The 27,772-nt window shown below is 54.1% G+C and overlaps 1 protein-coding gene across 1 annotated transcript in view; it reads left to right on the forward strand.

The window, feature by feature from the left end:
* Positions 1 to 5,282: 5,282 nt before the first annotated feature.
* Epha2 (Eph receptor A2) overlaps positions 5,283 to 27,772 on the forward strand; it is a 28,334-nt gene continuing 5,844 nt past the window's right edge. Inside the window, 15 exon segments of the mRNA NM_001108977.1 lie at positions 5,283 to 5,474; positions 10,961 to 11,028; positions 12,616 to 13,291; positions 20,793 to 20,948; positions 21,037 to 21,369; positions 22,814 to 22,929; positions 23,266 to 23,419; positions 24,781 to 24,880; positions 25,266 to 25,321; positions 25,461 to 25,586; positions 25,683 to 25,871; positions 26,025 to 26,086; positions 26,173 to 26,382; positions 26,550 to 26,699; positions 27,342 to 27,535. Coding sequence (NP_001102447.1) covers positions 5,393 to 5,474; positions 10,961 to 11,028; positions 12,616 to 13,291; positions 20,793 to 20,948; positions 21,037 to 21,369; positions 22,814 to 22,929; positions 23,266 to 23,419; positions 24,781 to 24,880; positions 25,266 to 25,321; positions 25,461 to 25,586; positions 25,683 to 25,871; positions 26,025 to 26,086; positions 26,173 to 26,382; positions 26,550 to 26,699; positions 27,342 to 27,535 — 2,672 coding nt within the window. The 5' untranslated portion in view covers positions 5,283 to 5,392.

The following is a 27,772-nucleotide window of genomic DNA, read 5'->3' on the forward strand; positions in this document are numbered from 1 at the left end:
CCTAGCACTCGGGACAGAAGCAGGCAGATCTGTAAGAGTTTGAGGCCAGCCTGGTCTACATCTCATCTCACGTGATCTCCTTTTTTGCTGTGATTTCTCATTATGAAGCTGAGTTTGGCCTTGAACTCATGGACTTGCAGCCCTGCGCTGCCATGACTGGCATTGTTTTACTATTAAAAATACTTCGTTGTAGGCCCGACACTCTGAGCCTTGAGAGAGGCCTGGGGTGGACAGGCAAGTAAGGGATCTGTGATCCAAGCTCAGCTGGAGGCCCAGGAGGATGTGGACAGATGGGGGTGGGAAGGCCCGGCGGAATGAGGGGCGGAGGCTGGAGGAGGGGGCTGAGAAACCAGACTGGAGGTGGGCGGAAGGCACCCCGGTGACCCTGGGGACTGAGCGGAGGCTCCGCCCCTCCCGGAGGCCCCGCCCCGGGTCCCCGCGGGCAGGATTTGCGAAGAACCCACTTCAAAGGGTCCCAGGAAACGCTTGCAAGCCCCAGAGGAAGCGGTGCAGCCTCTAATCCAGTTTGGGGTGGGGGTAGGGGAAGCCCCGCAATTACACAAGGGTTTCGTCTTGTGCCACCCCCTTAAAATCTGGGAGCCCACACACACGTGAGTCTCAGACCTGTGTGTGTGTGTGTGTGTGTGTGTGTGTGTGTGTGTGTGTGTGTGTGTGTGTGTGTGTGTGTTGGGGAGGGGAGGCGGGAAGCGGTGCTCGACAGAGCTATTCCGTAAATCATCCCAAAGCCTCACTCAAAAAGCTGATCAACCAATTTCATTTTCCCCGTGCGCTTGGAAAGTGCGTTCTTTTGAAAAGGAAGCTCTCTAGTCAAAGCCTGTGTGAGGTCCACAAATATTTGCTAAACACCTACTGTAAGCCAGGCACCACTGGGGCCAGAAAGAGGGAGTGCATTAGGCCTCTGCCCCTCAAAGGTCTCCTTGCCTAAGGGAGAGGGTGGTATAGTACACCTGGCCATGAATTTGCCCTCCAAGGACAGTTAGTTGGCCAGTCAGCCTTCAGAAGAGACCTGACTGTGGAGGGAGGAACGACTGAGATTTAAGGCACATTGATTATAGACCCACTGGGACTGCCGAGGGTGCCACGTAATCTCTTGGAATGTCAGCCGCTGCCCTGGAGGGTACAGACCCATTATTTTCCTATTTTACAAACCACACAACTAAGTCACATATCTCTTATGCAGCGGGAGGCAGGTCTGCTGGGCCACCGCTCCCTGAATCCATCCATCCACTCAACAAACTAAGTCTGTTCCCGGGTTCCCTCTGCACTTCCGGTCTCCATTCTCTGGTGTTTCATTAAGATAGGTCCCGCCGGGGTAGGTAGGAACTGTCCAAGTGGAAAGCGCGCAGCTCGGCCAGTGTGCAGGCAGGAATATCCTTGGGTGTGTCGACCAACTCGGGTAGCCATCGCTAGAGAGACTGAAGTGCAAGAATCAAGAGCTAAAGCCTCGCTTGGGGGACTTAGCAAGAGACGCAGTCTCAAAAATATAAACAGCTGGGTAGGGGCGGTGGCCGGTGGTGCACGTCTTTACTCAGAACTCAGAAGGCAGAGGCAGGCGGATCTCAAATTGGAGTCCAGCCTGATCTACAGAGAGTTCCGTGACATTCTGGGCTACACAGAGAAACCCTGTCTTAAAACAAAAAACCATGAGCATTTTTTTTTTTTTGAAATGATTCCAGCATGCAGGCCACTTTTCTCTTGGATTCAGGGATTCAGATGAGTCCTAGTTACCTCCAGTCTCTGGGAGAGAGTCAGGCTGGGGAGACTGTTAGAGGTTCAGGAATCTGAGAAAGAGTCCCTTTGGCCCAGTTGAAGATCTTCATTGTTTCAGGAGGACTCAGAAGCTTAGGAGAAGACCTGTCCCCTGGAGCCACTAAGGGGAAAGTCAGTACAGCGACCTGGAAGTCTTGGTTGCAGGCAGCAGGTCTATCATTCCAGGCAGAGGGATGTGAGATTCAGAGACAGGAGAAGGGTCCACACTGGGTCCAAACTGGCTGAGATCCAGTCTCCAACTTCCCGGAGCCCATTTCTAACCCCCGGCACTCAAGATGGATGTCAGTTTGACAAAATGCTTAGAACTGAACCTGGTCCATAGTGAACCTTTCAGTCTCAGATGACACCAGTCGTCATCATCCTTTCTGATTATATCTGGCTCTTGACCAAAGGCAGATGTGGATCAAAGGTGGGTAGAGAAACGGAGGCATCGACATTCTTGTGGTGGTCTGCTGATGCCCAGCCTGAGGTAGAGCCTATCGAAGGTGGGCACCTGAGCTGGCAGGCGCCCTCTTCTCTCTCTCTCTCTCTCTCTCTCTCTCTCTCTCTCTCTCTCTCTCTCTCTGGTTCCACCTGCCTGCTTGGAAGCCTTACCCGCTGCAGTAGCATTTAGGCCCCCAGGGCTCCTTGGGGCCTTTACTGGGTAATTCCATCTCCATTACAGCTGATTACACTGTAATAAATACCACATTCCAGGGCCAATTTATGAGACTCACTAGGGAACTTTCCCCCTTAGCATCAGTCACCCAGAGCCAGTCAGGAGAGGGGAAGGGTGTGCCCGGCAAGTAGGTGACTAAAGCGACCGCCTCCTGCCACTGCACGAATCTCCTTTTCACACCAGCTCATGGTCCAGGTTGTAGATGGGTGAGAGCACACCCTGTGCTCATGCAGACTCCAGCGCACATCTGTCTCTGGGCATATGGCCCTAGCATTGAGGCCTGACAGCACCCTGGCATGTCGGGGAGGGTCAATTTTTGGGGGGTATACATAGAGCACATACAGGGTACAAAAAGAAACAGCCAACGCTACACAGAAACTAGTATTTGGAGAGCTGGCCAACACCACATCCACTTACCCCTTCGTACACTCAACAAAGTTTCCTGATGTCTGTCTGTCTGTCTCTCTCTCTCCTTCCTCCCTCCCTCCCTTCCTTTCTTTCATATAGGGTCTCATGATATATGCTTGGCCAGCCCAGAGCTCTCTCTATAGACCATGCTGGCCTTAAACTCCCAGCAGTCTGTCTGCCTCTGCCTCCGCAGTGCTGGGATCAAAGGCACGCACCATGATGCCTGGCCCACAGTGTTTTCTAGTACTCAAATACTCAAAGTACAGAGCCTGTAAATATCATGTCACGCACACAGTAGGTCTTACAAACACATAGTAGGTCTTACAAACAACGGACAGAGCTGACTATAATGGCACACACCCACCCGGAGCCCTAGGACCTGGGAGGTAGAGGGAGGAGGAATTCAAGGGCTAGCCTCGGCTACACAGGAAGTTCCACATCAGCTTGGGCTGCGTGAGACCTTGTCTCGCCAGTCACATCCAGGGGCTGGAGAGAGGGCTCAGTGGCTAAGAAGATTTTCTGTTCTTCCGAGAACTTGAGTTCAGTTCCAAGCACATACATCCGGTTGCTCACGACTGGACTGCCTGTGACCCCAATTCCACGGGATCCCGTGCAGTCTTCTGGCCTCGGAGGCACTCCCAAAACACACACATACCAAGAAAAAAAAAATCAAAACAAAAGGAACTGACAGGAAATCTTAACACAAACCACAGTGTCCCTGGCCTAGCGTGTCCAACAGAACACTTACTTGTACCATGTGTATACTACACACTTGCGCCACTCATCCCCATACACACGCACGTGCCCATCCACAGGACCTTGGCACACCACAGTCCCTGCCTCCCCAGATGTGATTTCCTCCTGCTGAACCGCATGTAACCGTAATAACAGCTGAGATTTGACTCGAGGGTCTGTGTCCCAGTCTGTGTGGTTTCCATGCACGACCTTATTTGATCTTCACAGCCACTATTTCCAAGTAGGTTCCTTGTGTCCCCAGGGCACGCAGGGCGGCTCAGGGGAGCAAAACTACTTGTCCAGACTTTGACTGCTGCCCCCTCCTCTGTGTTCTCCACTGCTGGGAAGTGTGTGGCACACTCAGGTACACACAGGTCCTCTCACACTTGAGCACACACTTACATACACACCAACACTTGCATTATCACACGTCCGCACTCGATATTATACGCAAGGCACTCGCAGATTCCCATACACGAACTCTTAGGACCCGGCTCGTATATTCCAGTACTCCATTCAAACGTGCTCACACATACATGTTCACACATATATGTTCTCAGAAGACATAGCCTCCTCTCCCATCATCCCTGATCAAAGGCTTTAATTAACCCCAACACTTGTAATTAACCCTTTCTCTCCCCCTCCAGGGGAAATGTCTGGACCCGTTTCTCAGAAACAGGCGCCAAGGCCCAGCTGGTGGGTAGGACCACCTACCAGAGTAGTATGGTGTGGTCCAGGATGACCAGGGAGGGACAGGGGAGCCACAGAGAGGAAGGCCAGGCAGGGACTAGGAGGTGGGCAGAAAGGTCCACGGAGAACCAACTTGCTATTCTTTTCCCACTGGCCAAGTGGTAACGGGGCGACAGGCAGTTGTGGGTGGCTGAACTGGCTGGCTGCTTAGTTCACTTCGCGTCCGCTTGTTTCACAGACTCTAGACGCCAAGCGAAAAGATGAACTCAGGTTTGAGGAACCCTTGGCAGAGAAAGGGTGGGTAGGAGGCAAACGTCTACAGGGTATCAAAACCAAAACGTAATCTCATTCTGTCATCCAGGGATCAGGGGACAAGAGTGTTCTGTGGGAATTCAGAGGCAGAGGTCAAGAGTTACCCGTCGGGGTTGGGGATTTAGCTCAGTGGTAGAGCGCTTGCCTGGGAAGCGCAAGGCCCTGGGTTCGGTCCCCAGCTCCGAAAAAAAGAAAAAAAAAAAGAGTTACCCGTGAGGGTGTGTGCTGGGTCCCCAAATGGAACAGTGGTTAAAACAGATCGGGACCCAGCCTTGAGTCCTGCCTCTAGCACTCTGACTGGTGAGTAGTGCAGCCTTTGGGCATCCTAGGATACCTTGGAACCTTATCTTACTTCTCTGATTTACAATTCATGTCTTGAAGCTCAAGGGCGAAAGGGGAGAGTAGGTGCAGATTCATTCCACACATCTGGGGACTAACCCTTGGTGACGCTTTGAAGTGAGCAAACTCCTCAAGGTTTGCACAGGCCACGCACAGACACATGCACGCACAGGCCCCCCACAACTCTCCCCCAAATTCCTGCCCTTCCCCCAACCCCCAACTTCCCTGACTTCCCCGCCCTCCAGTCAGGGTGTCAGTCCGTCCCCTTTAAAGACATTCCTGAGGGCGTGGTTTCGGTGACGTCAGCGCAGGGCATGAATGAACAGGAGCGGGTTCTCACTCAACTTCCATTAAGGACTTGGGGCAGGAGGGCAGAAGTTGTCTGTGGCGAGCGGGTAGGAGCGAGACATCCGGGCCGGCGTGTGGACAGCAGGGATCGCGGGGAGCGAGGGGTGCAGCATGAAGCTTCGGGCAGCCGGTTTCTGCCTGGCCCTGTTGTGGGGTTGCGCGCTGGCGGCCGCGGCGGCACAGGGAAAAGAAGGTGAGTGTCTGAGGTGGCCGCAGCTAACAGGGACTCCGGGACACGGGACCCCGGGCGGGCAGCCTCCTCTCTGGGGCGCACCTTTGGAAACTGACTTAGGGCTGCTGGGTCTCAGCGCGCAGAGTTAGGCAGGGTGCGCGGGCTGCGGTCGGGGACGATCTTGGAGACTCATACTCTGAGATCCCAGGTTCACTGGAACTAAGGGATCTCGGCTGGGGCTCGGAGGCCGCGGAAAGGGGGACGCGGCTCCCGCCACGCGGCTGCAGCCCAGTGGCGGCTTCTGGAACGCGACCCCCGCAGGGCGCGCGGGGTCCCTCAGAGGAAAGGAAGCGTCTAAGTAGGGTTTTCCGGGCGACCAGACTCTTAGTAACCCGAGTTCACTTAACTCATCTACTCCGATTCCGCGCGGAAGGAATTTGGATGCAGGCCCTGCTTTTTGGGGAGGGGTCTTCTCGGCGCCGTGTACCAAGCAAAAGGGTCACTCTGAACCCCATCTGCTTTTTCACTGGGGTCCTCTGGGCCAGCACTGGGAGCGCCAGGAGTCAGCCTCAGTCACTCACACCTTCCCTCTTTCCTAAGCCACCCTCCCAGGTTCGGGAGACAGGTTAAGGGCTGGGAGCGAGGACAGGAAGTCCCAAAGTCAAGTGTTCTGAGCAAGGGGTGACTCAGAAGAAGGAAATGCGGCAGGTGGGGTTGCGGCTTCCCGCGGTGTGGAGCCGTCATCTCGGGGCCACGGGGAGCCCAGGCACCTGGAGGTGGGGGAGTGAATCACCTGCCCCCGCCCCAGCCACGCTAGGTGCGAGGGCCGCAGAGATTGCCTTTGCCCGAGGCGCAGCCATGGGGTGTGCTTGGGGGCGTTGTCCCTCAGCTAGGGTCTCCGAGAGGGTGGGGATTCCTGCCCGGCCCTTGGCCGAGGATTTTCCTGTCCACCCCGCCGGAGCTGGCTTCCGTTTCCCACAGCGCAAACTTTTCCCTGCTTCTGGGCATAGAGAGTCTCCTGCGGACTCCAGGCGGGGGTACGGGGGTGTGGGGGGAGCGCGAAGGAACCCCTGGTGGGTAAGAAGTTTCCTTATTCTTTTTGCCTTCCACGTTGGGAGGGTAAAAGGCCAGACTGGAGCTCTTGGGGTGTTACATCCTGGCCCTATCCCGAGGACAAATTACGCCCACCCCCATCCCCACCCCGCGCGCCCGACTTTGCTTTTGTCAAGGTGTGAACAGGGCAGGGATTCTGGGACCCTCACTCCCCTCTTTCTGATTCAACTTGAGGCTCTCTCTTCCTGGGAACTGTGGTTGGGGAGAAGGGAAAGACAGCTGGGATTGCTAGAGAGGCCTTCCTGCGCTGCCCCGGAGTTGAGGATTAGACGTCTGTTTTGCTGTGCAGGCTCCTGACCCCCAGTCCCCTGCCCCCAGCGGGGAAGCCTCAAACAATCTTGTACTTGTGCCTCTGGGTGCATCTGTCCTCCTCGCCCCAGCCTTTGTGATTAATCCTGTTCTGCATGGGATGGAGCAGAAAAAAGGGTGCATATTGCCGGTAGTTGTGGAAAATTCTTGTCTAAGCCCCGGACTCCCCAGGAGCACTATGTCTGTGTGAGGGGGGTTGGGAGTGGGGTCGTGACCCAGCTGGTTGCACTTCGCTTGGTGGGAGTTGAGGGCAGGTATGATCTGTCTCCGCTCTAGCCTTCGCACAGCTGTGCAGTCCCTTTTCTGCTTTCTGCTGGGGTTGGAAAAACCAGGGGAATCGGTTAGGTCCTCAACAGCTGCTGAATCTACCACCTACCGTGAACTTTTACTTTTTTCTTACGTGTGTGTGTGTGTGTGTGTGTGTGTGTGTGTGTGTGTGTGTGTGTGTGTGTGTGTGTGTACAAGCGTGGAGCTTAAGAGTTTGCAGAAGGAATTGGTTCTCTCCTTCCACCCTGTGAGCTCTGGGATGGAACTCAGGTGACAGACAAGTGTCTTTACTTGCTAACCCACTTCACTGCCAGGTTCTTCCTTACAGAGGAGTGAGAGAGGTCCAATATGGTCAGCCACGGAGGGTCTGAACTGCTGGGATGGGTGGGGGTTAGAACTGCAGAAGAAAGCTGGGTTTCTTAGTTCAGCAAGGGCTTGTCTACCTCCCAGCCTGCTTGTGTCCGGAGTCTCTGGTCTTCCCCCCTTCTTTAACTATAAGCTGACCTTGGGTAAAGAGGATGAGGTTAGCAGGGAGGTGGCAAGGGGGACATTGCATTACAGGAAAGCTTGTCACAAGGGGACATTATGGTGGCAGATTCCCCCTCCCCAGTGTCTCTTAAGGAACAGAGGACATACAGGGTACCCCCACCTAGGCTAGCCTTATGGTGGATCCCTGAGAGAGTCATGAAGGGGGGCTCCCAAGCCAGAACCTTTGATTACCAGAGCCCAGGGCCTCTATCACAGCAGAGTGACGGCTGGGATCTCCCCGTTCCTGATGGTTGGTTCTAGGGAATTTCCATGGGAGGGGGCTGTGGCTGGAAGGCCTTGGGGTGCGTGAAGCCTTCTTTTCTTCTCGGATTGTTCTAGATCCAGGCTTGGGCTGCCCCTCCTGTCAGGTTAACCCTTCAAAGCTCCCCCCTCCCCCCTCCCCCGCCCAAAGGGCTTAGCTTGTACTTTGCATACTGCTTGTGTATATGGTGAGTGTGAGAGAGAGTGTGTGTGTGGTGTATGTGTGTGAGTGTGTGTGGTGTCTGTGAGTGTATACGTGTGTGTATGTGTGAGTGTGTGGTGTGTGTGGTATAGGTGTGTGTGTATGTGTGAGTGTGTGTGGTGTGTGTGGTATAGGTGTGTGGTGTATGTGTATGATATAGGTGTGTGAGTGTATGTGTGGTGTATGCGTGTGTGTGTGGTTTGTGTGGTATCGGTGTGTGTGTGAGTTTGTGGTGTGTGTGAGTGTGTATGTGGTGTATGTGTGTATGGTATATGTGTGTGTGTGGCGTCTGTGAGTGTATGTGGTATCTGTGAGTGCATACGTGTATGTATGTATGTGTGAGTGTGTGTGGTGTGTGTTGACTGTGTGTGGTATAGGTGTGTGTGTGTTTTGTGTGGTATCAGTGTGTGTGGTGTGTGGTATATGTTTGTGTATGGTATCTGTGAATGTATGCATGTGTGTGTATGTGGTGTGTGTGTGAGTTTGTGTGTGGTGTGTGTATGGTGTGTGAGTGTATGTATGTGAGTGTGTGTATGTCTATGAGTGTGTGTGCGTGTGTGTGGTGTATGTGTGTACTTCGTGTTAGAGTTACTAAACAGTCATCCCCTCGTCCTCCTACCCAGCTTGAGTCAGGAAACCCCAGAATCATTCCTACAAGGACAGTGAGTTTCTCAACCTTAGGCCCCGGGCATGTCTGAACAAATCCCAGCCGCTACCCACCCACCGCACCTTCCACTGTCTAACGTGCAGCCTCTGCCACCGCTGTGGTACCGTGCCTGCTAAGCCACTTTAGACTTCCTCCTCTTCCTTGTCTGAGGCCAGGGCCAGGCTGACAGTGCTTCTCACCAAGCATCAGAGCTTCCTAGGACAGAGACAGTCTAACTTCAGAAAGGGTTTTCTTTGTTTGAGAATAAGATGTCATTATGTAGCCCAGGCTGGCCTCAATTAAGAAATCGTCTTGGCTCTATATATAGCTGTTCTTTTTAGTTTCATTTTAAGATACTTTTTGTTTGTTTGTTCCTTTGTTTGAGACAGAGTCTCACTCTGTAGCCCTGACTAGCTTGGAATTTGCTCTGTAGACCAGACTGGCCTCAAACTCTCACAGAGATCCGCCTGCCTCTGCCTTCGGAGTGCTGGGATCAGAGACGTACACCACCACATCTGCTTTACGTGGTGTTGGAGATCGAACTAGAGCTCTGTCCATGTTGGGCAAGCACTGGTTAACTTTATTTATTTATTTATTTATTTATTTATTTATTTATTTATTTATTTATTTATTTATTTATTTATTTATTGTGGTGGTGGTAGTGGTTCAGGGAGTCTCCTCCTCAGCCTGTACTCCTCAGCTGAGCCACCCTGCCCTACAGTCCAGTCTCCTTTTATATCTGGAAGCCTAGCCTGCCTCAGTTTCCCACAGAGAGCTGTTCTTCTCGCTCTTGGTGTGGAGGAGCGCTGCTTCTAGGGCCAGATCTCCAACCTGCTTCCCAGGAAAGTCATTACATTGCAGCTTCTTCTTCAACCACAGGCCTTGGTTTCTGAATCTGGGGGCACCTTATGTGGGTCCAAAGCCTCAGTTTCCCCAGTACTTTGCTCTCTGGGCAGGGTGCTGTGTCTTAGAGAAGAAACAGAATCTTGGGTGGCTGCTGCACCTGGCAGTGAAGCAGGAGTGACCGGTGGAAGGAGCCCGCAGGTCAGGCCAGGCCAAGCCCTGGCAGTTCCAGACTGATTGATTGATTGATTTATATTCCTGTGCATTGGTGTTTTGACTGTATTATATGTCTGTGTGAGGGCACCAGATTTCCATGAGCTACGCTGTGGGTGCTGGGAATTGAACCCTGGTCCTCTGGAAAAACAGCCAGGGCTCTTAGCCACTGAGCTACCTCTGCAACCCCCTCCAGATACCTCTGGAGAGGAGATGGTCTGGTCCTGGGCACCTGATCCCTCTGGGCCAGGAAAGTCCTCTATGATGGTTTCCTTTCATCATTTTCCCACAGGTGCTTCTGCCAAGGTTAAGAATGAATTTCCCAGGGAGGAGACCTGGCCAGCAATATGTAGCTTTGGGCGCTTCCTAGAGACCTCCGTGCCTTCAAAGCTTTAGTTCTAATCTGTGACTTTGTAGTGGGAAAATACCCCCAGATACATCCCCTCTTGCTAAACAGCCCTTTCTTTCTCTTTACTGGGGATGGGGTTGGGGTACAGAGTCTGTCCATGTAGCCTTACTGGTCTGGAACTGATTGTATAGATCAGGGTGGGCTTGAACTCCTGAAGATCTGCTTGCCTCTGCCTCTCTAATGCTGGGGTTCAAGCTGTGTGCTGCTTCCAGGCCTGGCCAACACCCCACTCAGAGGAGCACGTCTGCCTATGTACCCTCTGCTACTGTGTGTGCTGGGTGGCCTGGTTTAGGTCAGGGTGTTCTGTGTGTGGGGGGTGTGTGTGTGTGTGTGACAGAAGCAGACAGTCCTGTCCTCTGTGACCTGTGTGAAGTGCTCCCTTGTTTGAGGAAGCAGATGGGGCAGTGGGCTCTCATCGTTTTCTTCCACTCACCCCTAACACTACCCAGCTGCCGACATCCCGCTGTGCTGAGGTCCCCCCCACCCACCCCCCACCCCCCGCCCTGCCCCTTCCCAGTGGGGGGCTGAGGGAACAGCATAGCTGAGAGCCTGGTGGCAGGCAGCTGTGTAGCACACTGAGTTCCTCTTCTTCCCAGGTCACGTCGAGGGCAGATCCTGGGGTTGGGGTTGTCAGGGTGCGGGATGCACACACATCAGGCCATGCTGGTTCTGCTGTGAGGCATGGCTCACAGGTCCTCTCCTCATCTTTCCCGCAGTTGTTTTGCTGGACTTCGCAGCAATGAAGGGGGAACTCGGCTGGCTCACACACCCCTACGGAAAAGGGGTGAGTAACCTCCAGGGCTGAGGGGGACCGGGAAGGAGGGGCCGGGAGCCTGGGTCAGTCTCCAAGCTTCAAAGTGTTTTAACGGAACTGGACTGAGTTAGTGACCAAGGCCAGGGCTGGCTGGAGCTGGGCAGAAAGGATTGTTCAGAGATGCGGAGTTGGGGAGACAGCTGACGATGAGGACAGCAGAGTGGGTGGGATGCTCCAGCCGCTCTGTCTGTATACTGGGGGGAAGGGTTAAAGGCTGCACAGGGTGAAAAGAGAGAGATAAAGACAGTGACTTCCTGCCTGGGGCCCCTTCCCTTCCCTCCTACTCTACCTTACCCCCCACTGGGAACATCACCCTTTCCAGCACATTTTCTAGTGGTCCTGCTCTGACCTCAGATTCCTAGTCTGAGGGCTGTGGAAATTAACAACTAATTGTGCTTTGGACCTCAGTTTTCCTTGAGTACAATATACTCTTGATATGTTGGTCCTGGGACTCTGAGACAGGGAGAGGGGTGTGTCTTTTGGGAACTCTTGGGACAGTTTCTACAGCTGGCCAGGTCTGAGTGAATTAGAGTACACTGTAGCTGTCTTCAGACACACCAGAAGAGGGCATTGGATCCCATTACAGATGGTTGTGAGCCACCATGTGGTTGCTGGGAATTGAACTCGGGACCTCTGGGAGAGCAGTCAGTGCTCTTAACCGCTGAGCCATCTCTCCAGCCCCCTACTGTTGACTTTTTTCCTTTCCTTTATTCACACATTTCGTTCATCTGAGATCGCCCTAAGCGCATATTCTTTGCCCTAGAGGCCCTGGGGATTCAGAGCTGAGTCAGTTGTTCCCATGCTGAAGAGTTCAGAACACAGCCCTGAGAGCCAGGCCATATGCCAAGTTCTCCGAGGATAAAGGGGCGTGGAGCTCCTAAGGGCACATAGCCCCCTCCAGGCACCGTGGAGGAGCCTGAACTATATTGTGAACATGAGCTGTTCACCTCCAGGGGCTGGGAGAATCATCCATTGTCTTCACTTACTGTATCTGTCAACACCCATGGCGCACAGCGATGACCCTTCACAGTGACACGATGCTAGCTGCTTCTTATGGTCATAGCCCTGAGCACCACGTTTTTGACTCAGTGTTTTGTCATGCATCCTCTCAGCAGCCCTGCTCCCATTGTGGAGATGGGGACTCTGGGCTTAGAGAGCATAAATGATGCCCCAAGTGCCCCAGACTCTAGCCCAGGCGCACTGATGGGGAGACTCAGTACCCAGACCTTAGGGCCAGAAAGACCCACAGCCATGTCTTGGCCTGGCTGTTTTCTGGTTGCCTTGCTCTAGGCTCTAGTTTTCCTCCCGGTAGAATGAAGGCACTAAGAACTGAGAGTCAGGTGTGGTGGTACATACCTGTCATTTAGACGTGGAGGCTGGAGGATTAGATGTTCAGAGTCATCCTTCATGACAGTGAGTTCGAGGCCGGCTTGGACTACATGGGACACTGTCTCAATAGAACAAAGATACCGGAAAGGGTTGAAACTGGGAAGTTATGTCCCATGGGACTCAGTCCCCACCCTCCCCGACTAACCCTCACCTGTTTAACGCACACAGTGGGACCTGATGCAAAACATCATGAATGACATGCCTATCTACATGTACTCCGTGTGCAATGTGGTGTCTGGCGACCAGGACAACTGGCTCCGTACCAACTGGGTGTACCGGGAGGAGGCCGAGCGCATCTTTATTGAGCTCAAGTTCACCGTGCGAGACTGCAATAGCTTTCCGGGTGGCGCCAGCTCCTGCAAAGAGACCTTCAACCTCTACTATGCAGAGTCAGACGTGGACTATGGCACCAACTTCCAGAAGCGCCAGTTCACCAAGATCGACACCATCGCCCCTGACGAGATCACGGTCAGCAGTGACTTCGAGGCTCGCAATGTCAAGCTGAATGTGGAGGAGCGCATGGTGGGGCCCCTTACCCGGAAGGGCTTCTACCTGGCCTTCCAGGACATCGGTGCCTGTGTGGCATTGCTCTCTGTTCGTGTCTACTACAAGAAGTGTCCCGAGATGCTTCAGAGCTTGGCCCGCTTCCCTGAGACCATTGCTGTCGCCGTCTCAGATGCACAGCCCCTGGCCACGGTGGCCGGTACCTGCGTGGACCACGCTGTGGTGCCTTATGGGGGCGAGGGGCCTCTCATGCACTGCACGGTGGATGGTGAGTGGCTGGTGCCTATCGGGCAGTGCCTGTGCCAAGAAGGCTACGAGAAGGTGGAGGACGCCTGCCAAGGTGAGTGGAGGTCGCTGGGGTGGCAGAGAAGCCTAACTGGAGTGGGAGGTCACTGCTCTGGGATTGGAACATCTTAGTACACTGGGGATGCGGCTGCTCTGGTGGATGTCTCTACTCTCATGGGTTGTGGCCCTGTGACTGGAAGTTGCCTGGGAACAGGACAATGCAGGGACTGTGAGCCAGGGTTAGGGTTCTAGGACGACCTAGCTTGGCTTGAGCTTGGCTTCCGGTTCCCAGCGCTTCTAGTTTTCCCCCTTTCTTTCACTCCCCGGCCTGAGTTTCATCATCTGTAAAGTAAGAGAGAGAGGGTCATAGTATCTGTCTTGGGGGGTAGTTGTGATAATCACATGACCTCATGCTCGTAAAGTGCTTACGTCAGCGCCTGACAGGTAAATACCGGTGAGTGAGGCTGTTATTTTTTTGATTCATCCCGTGAATAGGTGCTGCCCTGCTGGGGCTCTCAAGTCTATTCCCAGGAGCTGTTTCTGATTCTCTTGCTGTGTGGCCTCAAACAAATTGCCCAACTTCTCTGGGCTTCAGCCCATTGTTTAATGCAGTTTAGCCGTTTGTTGAATCAGACCCAAGGTATGCTCCAGTCACCTGGAGTGGATGGAAGGAGCTGGGAAGCAGGGTGCAGTTAGCTCTCAGTAGAGCCACGGACCCAGAGATCCTCTGTGGGGGTTTATAGATGACCTGTGGAGACCCGCTTGGGTGACTCTCTGAGAACAGGTCTGGGCATTAGCGAGCTCACACACCGGAAGCTGTGGGGACAGCCAAGGCCTGTGACAGCAGAAATGGACAACGGGTTTGCAGTGGATGACTCTGGAACCGACTGGGGCAGGCAGTGCGCGAGGAATGCTGCTGACCTTTGAAAGGCCCTGGGAGCTGCTTTTGCAGTGATAAGCTGGGTATTGAGAAATTGGGGGCTGAGGGCCTTCCGAGCCTAGCCTGCTGGATGACCCTAGGCTGAGGAGTTCCCTCTCATCCCCTGGCTTCAGCTTTCCTTTGAGCAAAATGGGGATAAAAAACACCTCCACCTGCACATCTATTTTTTCTACGAAGGAGGCTGGAAGACCCCGAAGCCTTTCTAATAGGTGGTCTGTATGCTTCCCGAGTCAGTTCTTAGAACCTCACTTAACACAGAACATGGGCCCCCTCGGATGAGGGAGGGGTCTCCTACCAACTTTTCTGGTCACGTGACTTCCCATCACCCCACTCCTCCCAGCTGCCTTCTGCTGATCGAGCCCCCTTCCCTAGGTGGGCCCCTGCTTAGGTGACCTCAGATGTACACTCTCGGCTTCAGACAATGACCATGGAAGGGGGGGGTGCAGGACAGGACAAGAGCGAGTGGGCCCAGGAGCTCCTCCCCCATGACATCCTAACACAAGAATGCGGGGGTGGAGGAGGGGCGGTTGAAAACTTTCCACCCTGGTGATTCAGACCCTGCAGAGATAAGTGGGGGGCTAAAGGGGGGTCTTCATGCACTGGGCTAGCTCCTTTTTCTTGTGGGGAATCAGGCTTCTTGGCAAGCTTTGTTTATAAAGAGCTTATAAAAAGCCCTCCTCGGGAGGAATCCACCCAGCTCAGCCTGAGGACGAACCCCCAGGAGGGACACTTGACTTAGCTGGCAGAACTCTCTTAGTTCTAGCCACCTACTGCCCTTGCTCTGTCTCCTGGCACCTCCTCCCAGCAGGTAAAGGGTCTTGCCCTGCAAGTCTGGCAACACACGCAACCCAAGTTCAATCTCAGAAAGCAGGTAGAAGGAGAGAACCAGCTTCACACACATGTGTGGGGCGGGCATGCACGGATGTGTGTGAGTGCCCGTGAGTGCATGGGCACGCCGTCGTGATGAATACGATTAATTTCAAAATTCTTGCTTCTACCTTCTGCTCAGCAGCCTGGGGCCATGTACCGAGGGGTTGACAGCGGTGTGCCCTGAGGTTTGTTTGGTCCTCTCTGTGAGTCTGGGACTCTTGGTAGTCCCACTGAATAGATGAAGAGAGGAAACTGAGGTTCAGCTTGCCTGGAATCACAGTTAGGTCAGGGTTTAACTCACGGTGCACAACAGTGCCCAGGCTGCCGTGGGTCAGGAAGTGGGACAGGAAATGACCAGATCCTGTGGAATCCCTGACTCAGCTCTTGGCACTGAGATGGGCTCTCTGGGCAGTTCTAGGATGGCAGGTCTTGGCATCGGAACTGGGCTTTATCAGAGGGAGGGGCGGGGTGACTGGAGGGCCGTTGTCGGGTGTGTTGGGGACGTGAGTGGGGGACATGAGAGGGACTCTCTTGACTCTCTCTCTCTCTCTCTCTTTCTAGCCTGTAGTCTCAGGTGCTTCTGTTACAGCTTTTACTGATGACAGAGGTGGTGTGGCACCCTGAAGTCATCCTGCACCACGTCAAGGTCATTTCCAGAGTCATCTGGTTGTGGATCTGTTTTTCCTGGGGGTGCTCTCTCCCCGGGGAAGAAGGCTGGGGCTGGTCAGGAAAAGGTTAAGTGGTCAGCGGAAAGGAGGTGCCTTCCAGGTGGACAGGTGGGCATGCTGCCCTGCCACACTAGCCAGAGCTATGTCAGGAATGAGCCAGCCTTCCTCCAGCCCACCCCCCCAGCTCTGTCCAGGGAACCGTGGAGACACTTGGGCTGACTACCTTCTCCCTGGGGGCTCCTTTGTCTCTATTTCCTGCCTTCGTTGGCCTCCACAGCGCCCCCACCCCACCCGGCCCAGACTGGCACCTCACTTCAGTGGCCCAGGGAGTCTGAGGCCAGGTGAGCAGGTGGCCAGCGGCCTAGGCCAGAGGCTCAGCCCAGCAGCTGGAAGGCCAGCCTCTGGAAAATGTCTCTGCCCAGCTCTGGTTTCTTGGCCGCCTTTCACATGCAGGGACACTTCATTCCATGTACTAGAGCAAACACTTCACAGGCAAGATCTATGGTCTGGGGGCTGGAGAGATGGCTGAGAGGTTAAGAGCACTGTCTGCTCTTCCAGAGGTCATGAGTTCACTTCCCAGCAACCAATGGTGGCTCACAACCATCTGTAATGAGAAGATCTATGGTCTGCAAAGCACTCAGAGAGGGTGCGGACTTTCCCATTTTACACATGAGGAGATCAGAGCCTGAGAGGAGGTGGCTGGCTGTACACCATCCCCACCTGTCTGTGGGGCCGTGCAACCATGGTAACGCCCCTTTGGGCTTTATCCTTTCTCTGTACACACTATCTGACCACCTTATGATCAGATCCTAAAAGCTGTCATTTTTCTCGATCAGCTCGGTCTGAGCTATTACATGTGGTTTACATGTGATGTTACTACATGTGATTTACATGTGCCGTTACTTGGGATAGATGGGAGAAGGGACTCCCTTACCCAGGGCCCACCCAGCCCTTGCACTGTGGGGGACTGGGGGTTCTAAGAGCTGTCGATAGTGACTCTCAGGCTTATGCCCCCTCCCTCTATAGTCACACCAGATCTTATTTCTGTAGATTTCAGGGGTAAGGGTCACGGTGGCAATCCCCCAGCCTCACCCCCTTGTGCTCTGATCTCTGTGCCCTAATAGCCCCGCCAAGCAGGCTCAGCCCCTCCCTGGTTACCGGAGGTAAGTGGGTCCCCTGAGCGGAAGGAAGGAGGCCTACAGAGAAAGCAAACAAGATAAAGGCTGGAGGTGGGGGAGTCGGGTGGGTGGAGGGGAGCACTTAGCTTATCTGCTAGGGGGCGGATATGCCCACAGATAGCGCCCAGGGCATATGGCAGAGGAGATGAGGCCTGAGAACTGGCAATGGGGCTCCCCTTTTCTGTAGGCACCCCAGAGCCTCTTGGGGGCACCTTCTACACCCTGGGTCAGTAACTCACAGTTGATGTTCCCTGGCAGGAATCAAAGTTCAGACTCCACGTGCACAGCCGGGCTAGCGAGGTGGTATTCTGGTTGCCGGCTCCTCCTGGTTTGGGGAGGCCCATGGCCTTCAGGACTGACCCATTGACCTCACGACCTTACCACCCAAAGCCTGGGAGGTGGCTGGGCCTGGGGAGGGGCTCCACAAGGAGCTGGATTAGCTCCACACAGAGGGCGTCTGTCCCTGAGTCACCCTGCACTGCCACCTGAGGGGCGGGCAACGGGAACTGGAAAAACCAGGGTGCAGCCCTCGCTGCAGTGCCTGTGCCCCAGTTCTGCTTGGAGTGGCCCAGGCCTGCCTGGCAATTGGGGCCAGAGATGCACTCCACAGGTGCCCCAGGTGTGCCCGAGTCAGGCTACCCGACAGCCAGGTGGGTGTCCCCCAAGCGAATGATGTCCCTGGGGAGGCTCTTCTGCAGCCCTTGGCGTGTTTGACGGTGTGCTTACGAGTTTGCCATCTAGTCACTCCTTCGTTTCTTCACTCACTCATTCTCTCATTCATTTCTTCATTCATTCATTCACCCCTTCATTCCCTCCTTCCCATTTCCGTATTTATTCAAGACCGATTCATTGAGACTTCCTTTACATCAGATCCTGTGCTGAGCTACACACACACACACACACACACACACACACACACACACACACACACACGGGGCAGATAAAACAGACTCCCGCTCTCTCGAGGCTGGCAGTCTCAGAGAGGGAGAGGAGGGGAGGGAAGGAGGGAGGGGAGAGAGAGGATCCTCATATGTGCACAGATCATTTCAAATGAGGCATAAAAGCTAGGCTGCGAATTCCCCCGGAGCTGAGAAGATGCTAATCTCTCAGTCACACCACCACATCCCAGTTCTCAGCATCGTGCCAGACACGTAGGTTGGGCTTGTTTCTGTTTGGTAAACTTGAACCTGAGTAATAAATGCACCACGGGCTCACCAGGGGCCCTGAAACTGAGTAGCTCGTCGAGGTTATAGAGCAGCTGAGCAAGCGGGGTGGGTACTTGGTGTGGAGGACGTATTGTGTGTGAGAGAAAGACAGACCATAGTTGCTTGCTTGCTCTAGGTGCTGGGGGAAATTTAGGCGATTCTTAAGGTCCTCGGTGGTCTTCCCGACGTCTCCTGGGACTCCTCAGACACTTGCAAACTCTGGCAGGCAGGGTCTGTGGTGCCCCAGAGCTCTGTGGTTGGAGGAGGAGGGGGCAGTGTGTTTCAGCAGGCAGGAGCATGCCCTGTGGACGCCGCCTCCCCTGCATTATCTGGCATATCCGCAGCGGAAATCTCTCCAAATTCCCTTTTTCCTGCCGTGAGGCAGGCCACCCCCAGGCTCTGGGGCCAAAGAATAGAACCCATCTCTTCCCCCACTTCCTCTCCTGGCGTGAGATGGTGGGGAGCAGGGGTAGGTGGGCAGGTGGCTCAGGCTTTGTGACCCCCATTCTTCTGTAGGCTGAGCGCTGGGGCTGGGAAGAAGTGGTTGTGATTTGGGGGCTGGAACCTCCATCTCCCAGTCCCCTGACCTTGGTCCCCAGGGAACCAACACTTGCTCTCTCGCAGGTGCTGCCGGGTTTAAGTGAGAGCATTAGGGACCGGCGGGGCCTGGCGTCTCGCTTCTGTGTGAAAGTTAGGCGAGGGAGAGAGATATTTTCGTATTGTAACAGCTATGGAACGGAGGCCAGAGACACACAGCTCTCTCAAACTCACTAGGAGACTGGAGCTTGGAGGAGGTGTCTGTAGCTAATTCCACAGACTCCGGGGGGTGGTCCTGGGGATGTGGGCGCTCCCCTTCAGGCTATTGGCTATTGTCTGGACTTAACTGGTTGGTGAAGCAGGTCAGCAGGATTCATGTCTCACCGACACTGAACTTAGTTCCAAACTGAGTTGTTCCTGGGAACAGAAAGGGGGGCGACAGGAGAGGTGGTCAGCCTCTGGCATCCTCAGTTTACCTTTTGACATGCAGAATAGGGTAGCGGCTACTAGCTACACCCACATGTAAAGGATCACCTTGAGGGCTAAATAGATGTGGAGTCCAGGCCCTGCACACAGTAGGTGCTTCGTCCTTAGGAACTCAAGCTTTGTGCAGGTTAACTGATTCGGGGTGGGTGCATTCGGGTTGGGTACCTTTGTCCAGCTGTTTGGCTCGGAATGACCCCCCACACACACTTTCTCACAATAGGTACCCAAATTCACTGTGTGTGTGTGTGTGTGTGTGTGTGTGTGTGTGTGTGTGTGTGTGTGCCTGCTCTCAGTCCCATCTCGATTTCACCGCCTCTATTCTATTTCCCAAGGAGAGATGGGCTCTGTTCTCCAGCCTGGCTTGGTCAAAGGGTCCATGAGGGCAGGGGACTTGAAATTGGCTTCCCTGGAGGGTCCCTGGAGTTGTACTCAGGCTATGAAGGGCCAGGTCTGCCCCATGTCCGGAAGCCTTTGTCCAGGACTTTTTCCTTACAGCGCCTGTGTGACTGTCATTTTCTACATCAGACATGGAGTGGCACCTCTTGGGCTCTCCGACTTCTTTGCCTGGCGTTCGAGGTCTTTGCTGTGGTTCCTTCTGTTTGTGTCTAGAAGGCTGCTCGTACCTTTTGTGTGACAAACTCTTGCGTAGCCCTAATTCCCTACTCTAAAACCTTTGCCCTGTTGAACACAGCCTTTAAGAACCCCAGCTGAAGTATCCTCTTTGGCTCCTCAGAGGCCTGGCCACCCTCTTTGACCTCTGCCAGCTACTTCATGTGGACGTGTCACACACTCCTGTGTTCTACCTGTACTCAAGAGCCTTAGTGTTCACCTCCGTGTCCATGAGCCACATGGGGCTAGGCTGGGGATTTGGTGCAGGAAGTTAATGGTACCTCAGGACCCTCCTTGCAGAAAAAGCAAAAGGGGCTATTGTAGGACCTGGGGAAAGCCTCTTCCAAAGCCACCAGCGCCTGGCCAGCCCTGTGAGGTGAGCCTCCTGTCTGAGCAGTTTCCTGCCTGGAGGCCAGGAAAGAGCTTGGAGCAGGGAGCAGGGTAAGGTGCGAGGAGGAAGAAGCCCCCAGAGTCAGGTGCCTGGCCGTGTAGCCAGCTGGCCAGGATGGCCCGCTAGAGGAGGAAGAGCTATTTCCTGGCGGCCCTCTGAAAGGAGAAATGAGTTGGGGGAAAGAGCTGGGCCCGGCCTTTCCTGCTTCTTGGAGGCCAGCCCCGGAACAGGAAAGAGATGGAGTCCTAGGGTAGAGGAGCCCTGGCAGGGGGGCATCCTGACTGGGGAAGGCCAGCTGACCCGTCAAGGGTGAGCTCCACAGATAAAATCTACACTGGTCAGTTCCAGTCTGTACAAGTTGAGATCCCGCTGAGCCTGTCCGCACAAAGCAGATTACAGGGAGGTGTGTGTGTGTGTGTGTGTGTGTGTGTGTGTGTGTGTGTGTGTGTGTTGGAGGTTGAGCTGTGGTCCTTCAGAGCTTCAAGGTGTGACATTTTCTGCAAAAGGCAGCTGGCATCTGATGTCCCGGGCTTTGGGGAACTCGGGGGCACTTGAGACAGGTTATTTTGGTGTCCAGGAGACGCTGGCCGTGGGTGTGACGTTCTATCAGCGAGAACACGACTGGGGAATGGCATATGGAATTGACCTCCTGTCTCTCCTTGTGCCTCTCAGCCTGTTCTCCAGGATTCTTCAAGTCTGAGGCATCTGAGAGCCCTTGCCTGCAGTGTCCGGAGCATACCCTGCCATCCACTGAGGGTGCCACCTCCTGCCAGTGTGAAGAAGGCTATTTCAGGGCACCTGAGGACCCACTGTCCATGCCCTGCACACGTGAGTCTTGCAGAGATCCAGAGGGTGTGTGTGTGGCTGAGCAGGAGTGGGGGAAGGGCAGCTCCACTGACCTCTACCCTTTGGACAGGTCCACCCTCTGCCCCCCACTACCTCACGGCCATCGGCATGGGTGCCAAAGTAGAACTGCGTTGGACGGCCCCCCAGGACACCGGTGGGCGCAAGGACATCGTCTACAGCGTCACTTGCGAACAGTGCTGGCCAGAGTCCGGCGAGTGTGGGTCCTGTGAGGCCAGTGTGCAATACTCAGAACCACCTCAGGCCCTGACCCGCACGAGTGTGACAGTCAGCGACCTGGAGCCTCACATGAACTATACCTTCACTGTCGAAGCCCGCAATGGCGTCTCAGACCTGGTGAATAGCCGAAGCTTCCGGACTGCCAGTGTCAGCATTAACCAAACAGGTGAGCCCAGGGATGGTAGTGGCTACCCAGGGGACCTGCCTGGGTGACAGGCACCCGGGACTCAGCTGTGTGCAGAGAGGCAATGGGAAGTGGTTACGAGTTTCATCCCTCCTTGTCTACGTAGTGAGCACCAGGTTAGACCGTTAAGACTTCTGCCAGGAGTGGTAGCACGTCCCAGAACTCATGTTCCGAAGGTGGAGGCAGGGAGATCAGGAGTTCAAGCGCACCCTCAGCTACATAATGAGTTCAAAGCTGGTATGAGGCAAAGGAAAGACAGGGGACATGGCTCGGGTGTTAAAGTGCCTTGCTGCAGAGGCTTGAGGGCCGGGTTCGGATCCCTAAGACCCATGGAGGCAAAGATAGGGGATCCCCAGCTGATACAACCAGGTCTGGGTTCAGTAACAGACTCTGTCTCAAAATACAAGGTGGAGAACAATGGAAGAAGACAACCTTTGACCCCCCCACATGCACGTGCTCGCACACACATGTGAACACATGCACACACACACACACACACACACACACACACACACACACACACACACACACACACACACACAGTGACCTATATGAACGACTCACTCAGCCCTGGGACTTCGAGTTACATCTGGAGTTTTTGTTTTTGTTTTTTGGTTTTTTTAAGATTATTTATTTATTTATTCCATGTATGTGAGTACACTGTCACTGTCTTTTGACAGATCAGAAGAGGGCATCGGATCCCAATTACAGATGGTTGTGAGCCACCATGTGGTTGCTGGGAATTGAACTCAGGTCCTTAGGAAGAGCAGTCAGTGCTCTTAACCACTGAGCCATCTCTCCAGCCTCGGGAGATGTTTTTAAATGCTTTTTTTTCCAGAAGTAGAGATGCTCTTGAAAATCTATTTTGATCAGGGAATGGAAAGGTGCCTTACTCAGTCCAGTGCTTGCCGTACATGCGTGGGGCCTGGGTTTGACTCCCGAGCACTGGTTGTAACTTGAGGGCCAGGGTGGTGGGGGCATGCAGATCCCCGCAGCTCACTGATTATGGAGCCTGACTGAATGAGAGAAACTTCAGGCTCAGTGAGTCTCTGTCTCAAGAAAACGAGGTAGAGGGTGACTGGGAAGACACCTACGTGGACCTCTATGTTTAACACGCAGGCCTGCATACCAATATGCACTCGTACAAATGTGTTCACGCAGAAGTAGAATAGACCATATAAGGCTTTTCAAGCCTTGCCTGACCTCCAGAAAAACTAACTCAGTGGCAGTCAGCTAGTGTCTTAGTTGTTATTTATATGGTCATGAATGTCCCCAGAGCACCTCTGATGGGCTAGCCTCTGCGGTCAGGGCAGCAGCCATAACAGGAAATCCCAGAACCCCAGGCAGGACCTGAAGCATGCGGTACTCTGTCTCTATCCCTCCCTTGCATGGCTTCTCACACCTCTCCCTTCCCTCTTCTGCCCAGAGCCCCCCAAGGTGAGACTGGAGGACCGAAGCACCACCTCCCTGAGTGTCGCCTGGAGCATCCCGGTGCCACAGCAGAGCCGTGTGTGGAAGTACGAAGTCACCTACCGCAAGAAGGTGACTTGATGAGGGTCGGCACAGGCCATGGAGACGCTCAGTGGGCACAGCAATCTGGAGGGGTTCCCTTCTGCGTCTGGGGGAAACCGAGGCCTGAGGTCTCCCGGGACAGCACAGCAGAAGCTTATAGGGGAGAATGTTTTGGGTTCTCAGAGCCAGTTAGAGTGGGCTCGTCCTGGGGGTGTATATTCCCTCTCTGGCCTCCGGGGAGTCTGTCCTCCTGAACCTCAGTTTCCTGTCCCTAAGAGAGAGCATCTGCCTGGCTGGATAACACAGGGTGGGTGGGGTCTTGGCTCTTAGCTTCATGCCTGCTCCTCTCCCCACCACCACCCACAGGGGGATGCCAATAGCTACAATGTGCACCGTACAGACGGCTTCTCCGTGACCCTGGATGGCCTTGCTCCCGGTACTACATACCTGGTGCAGGTGCAGGCGCTGACGCAGGAGGGCCAGGGCGCCGGCAGCAAAGTGCACGAGTTCCAGACGCTGTGTGAGTCGGGGGACCCTGAACTAAGTCGGACGAGGCTGGGGAGGCAGTAGGCCCGAAAGTCTAGAAATGCCCTTCCTTTTAGCCAGGGCGTGGAGCAGCCACATGTGGGGAGGGTAGGCACTGAGGCTGATGGTAGAACCCAGAATGTGTGTTCTGGGTAGGGTTAAGGGCTGTGGGAAGCTGTGGTTTTGACATTGATGTGCCCGAGTTCAAAGCTCGCATGGAAAGCACTGGAATCAGTCTGGGGTAGAGCTCAACTGGTAGAATGCTTACCCAGCATCCCCAAGCCCTGGGGTTCAATCCCTAACACGTGCTGTGCTCCTGTGAAGGAACAGAGGTTTGAGGTCTCCTTGGTTACGTGATGAGGCCGGTTACATCAGTTATAAGAGATTTGGCCTCAAAAATTGGCGGTGGCCTTTAATTCCAGCACTTTGGGAGGCCGAGGAGGGCGGGTCTCCGGAGTTTGAGGACAGGCAGGACGACTACACAGAGAAAAACTTGTCTCAGAACAACCAAAATAAGTAAATATTTAGATAAAGAAACTCGTAAAACAGAACAAACTAAAGATTAGGGTTCTTAATTCTTCCTCCATGGACCGCCAGGAGGGCCCCTCTCTGCCTGGCTGTGAAACAGGGTTTAAAATCCTTGGGAGTGTGGAGAGGTGGCTCAGTTAAGCAGGAGGTTTCTTGCAGAAGACCAGGTTCCCAGCATTCATGTGAGGCAGCTTTCAACCACGTGTGTGTCTGTTGCCAGGCACCTGCAATCACACACACATACGGACCCCACCCATACATACATACATACATACATACATACATACACACACATGTATATTTTTATATACATATATGTAGTTATATATGTACATAAATGTATGTGTGTGAACATTATATATATTTAAAAATAAAGAAATCTGTTTATCTTAGTGGTCGCTTACTTATATTTTGGTTTCGGTTCCCATTTTTTTGTGTGTTTTTCTTGGTTTTGTTTCTCTGTTCTTTTATTTCTAAAAGGGAAGGAAAAAAGGGTGTGGGGTGTGGAGACCAGAGGAGAGGCAGGTCTAGGAAGGAAAAGTGTGACTAGAATATATAATATAAAAAAATAGTGCTGAATCTTTAAAGAAAAAAAAAAATCCTTGCCGAGCCATGGGGCACGTGAAGCAGATCTCTGTGAGTTCGAGGCCAGCCTGGTCTACAGAGTGAGTTCTGAGACATCCAGGGCTACACAGAGAAACCCTGTCTCAAAAAAGCATGATGCCGCCTGTGCCTAGGCTTCTCAGGTCCCTTAAGAGGGCCCTGGGGTGCGGCAGGGTGTGTCTGTAGGATTTGGGGTGGACTCTCACCAGCTGTCTCCCCTAACAGCCACGGAAGGATCTGCCACCATGGCGGTGATCGGCGGTGTGGCTGTTGGCGTTGTCCTGCTCCTAGTGTTAGCGGGAATTGGCTTCTTCATCCATCGAAGGTTGGTCACACCTCCTCCCGGGCTCCGCCAGGGTCAGGATTGGGTACAGAAAGGCAGAGAGGCCCATGGGGGCTGCAGTTCCTGGGAGGATGGACTGAGCTTTAGGGACCACAGTGTGTCACCGTCATCGGGTGTGCTCCTTGTTAACGGTGTGTCCACGCTTCCTCTGGACACGGGACAGGGTAGATGAGCGGGCAGGATGAGCTAACTAGTTCTTTATGGCTCACGGCTACTTATGTGGCCGTTGGGGAGAGTGGACTTCGTGGCCTCCGGCCTTCCCTCTCACCCTCTGCCCTATACGAAGGCCGAGCGGTGAGGCCAGAGCATGGTTGGGAGGTCCTTTTAGTACAGGCTATGTTGACCACGTGTGTCTGGTCCCCTCTAGGAGGAGGAACCTGCGGGCCCGTCAGTCCTCTGAGGACGTCTACTTTTCCAAGTCAGGTAAGAAGAGGCTCCATCCAGCATTTTGCTGGTGGAACCCCCTGGATCCCAGTCTTCCTGTGGCTACCCCTTCTCTAGGGCTCCACCTCCCAGGAACGCCTCACCGAGCTGTGCCTCCGCTTCTCTTTCCCCCTTCCAGAACAACTAAAGCCCCTGAAGACATATGTGGATCCTCACACTTACGAAGACCCCAACCAGGCCGTGCTCAAGTTTACCACCGAGATCCACCCATCCTGTGTCTCCAGGCAGAAGGTCATTGGAGCAGGTGAGGCTGGCCCACCTGCTGTGCACCTGGGACCGATCAGCTGCTCCAATGCCCGGGCTTCACTAATGACGCTTCCCACACCTTGTCCACCTGCAGGAGAGTTTGGAGAGGTATATAAAGGGACGCTGAAGTCCTCCTCTGGGAAGAAGGAGATACCGGTGGCTATCAAGACGCTGAAAGCCGGCTACACTGAGAAGCAGCGGGTGGACTTCCTAAGTGAAGCCAGCATCATGGGCCAGTTCAGCCATCACAATATCATCCGCCTGGAGGGCGTTGTCTCTAAATGTGAGGCCTGGGAGGTTCGAGGGTTGGGGGGTGGTTGGCCCTAGGTGGTCAGGGAAAGGAAGGGGCTGCTTCCTAGGATCACCTGACCCTGGTTGGCCCCTCCCCACCTCCCCATGCTTACTGGCCTCGCTCACACTTGTGTCTGCCCTACAGACAAACCCATGATGATTATCACAGAGTACATGGAGAATGGAGCGCTAGACAAGTTCCTTAGGGTAAGATCAGGGTCTGTGGTCGGGAGGGTGGAAGCTCGGTGCCTGGAGCCAGCCGGTCAGCACTGAGGGTCGTCTATGCTCTGCAGGAGAAGGACGGCGAGTTCAGCGTACTGCAGCTCGTGGGCATGCTTCGGGGCATCGCGTCTGGCATGAAGTACCTGGCCAACATGAACTACGTGCACCGGGACCTGGCCGCCCGCAACATCCTTGTCAACAGTAACCTGGTATGCAAGGTGTCCGATTTTGGCCTGTCGCGTGTGCTGGAGGATGACCCTGAGGCCACCTACACCACTAGTGTGAGTTGGAGACAGGGATGTCAGTCCTAGGGTGTGGAGGGCTAGAAGGTGAAGCAGCTATTACACTGGACCCAGGGCCTTGAGGAGTCAAGGGTGACTCTAGGCCCAAAGAGAAAGGGCCCTGAGTTCTGGCTGGGACAGGAGTAATTGGGCTGGGTCTCCTGCAGGGCGGCAAGATTCCTATTCGATGGACAGCCCCAGAAGCCATTTCCTACCGCAAGTTCACCTCAGCCAGTGATGTGTGGAGCTATGGAATTGTCATGTGGGAGGTGATGACGTACGGAGAGCGGCCCTATTGGGAGCTGTCAAACCATGAGGTAAGCCCTGGGGCCCGACCTCTGGGCCCTGACAGGACAGCTCTGGGATCAATCTGCTTTGAGTAGAGATAACACAGGTACTTGTTCTGTGGCCTGTCACGGACCAGGACCCAGCCTCTGCTTATAGTGAATACAAAAGCAGACAAAAAGGAGAAGTGTACGGAGTACATGCTCATGTGTGGTGTGCATGTGTATACATGTATGTGCGATATGTACATGTGGCTATATCTGCATGTAGGTATATGAATGTGTGTGTACATATACATGTGTATGTCACCATGTACCTCGTGCCTTGCCTAGGCTGGAGGCCTGGGATTTTGCTTAGGGGTCACATCCCTGCAGAGACCTAGGAGATGTATGTAAGGTAAACAGGCTAAGACATGGCAGGGAGAGAGAGGCCCATCTGTGGGGTGGACAGAGATAGGATGCTGAATCGTGGGGCACACAGGGCTGATCTCTGCAGCCCTGGAGGCAGCCCCTCAGCACCTGCCCCATGGATGGCTTTCAAACTGTGTATGTACTTAGGAAAGGGTGCTTATCTGTCTCTTGGGCTCTCCTTTCTGTGCTGGGGTCTCCAAGGGAGGCCTGTAGCATTTCCGTGTGGTTTCCCACTAAGGTCACCCCATTGCTTATGTCCCCTAGGTCATGAAAGCCATCAACGATGGCTTCCGGCTCCCCACGCCCATGGACTGCCCCTCAGCCATCTACCAACTCATGATGCAATGCTGGCAGCAAGAGCGCTCCCGCCGGCCCAAGTTTGCTGACATTGTTAGCATCTTGGACAAGCTCATCCGAGCCCCCGACTCCCTCAAGACCCTGGCTGACTTCGATCCCCGGTGAGTCTCGTGTCCTGTGCCTTGGTGGCACCCATATTCACTCATTTGGACTCTTGGCTTCTCAGACTGACCGGATGGCCGGGGAGAGTCAGGGCGGTTGTGAGTTCAGAGGTGACACATCTAGGCAGTGATCAAGCCAAGTAGCAAATTGTTTGCCTGGAATGTGTGAAAACCCTGGGTTCGGTCTCCAGAAACTAAAAAAAGGAAAAGGACTAGTCAGGCATGGTCCAGTAATAC

The sequence above is a fragment of the Rattus norvegicus genome, chromosome 5, assembly GCF_021556685.1.
Source record: "Rattus norvegicus strain SHRSP/BbbUtx chromosome 5, alternate assembly SHRSP_T2T, whole genome shotgun sequence".
NCBI lineage: Eukaryota > Metazoa > Chordata > Mammalia > Rodentia > Muridae > Rattus > Rattus norvegicus.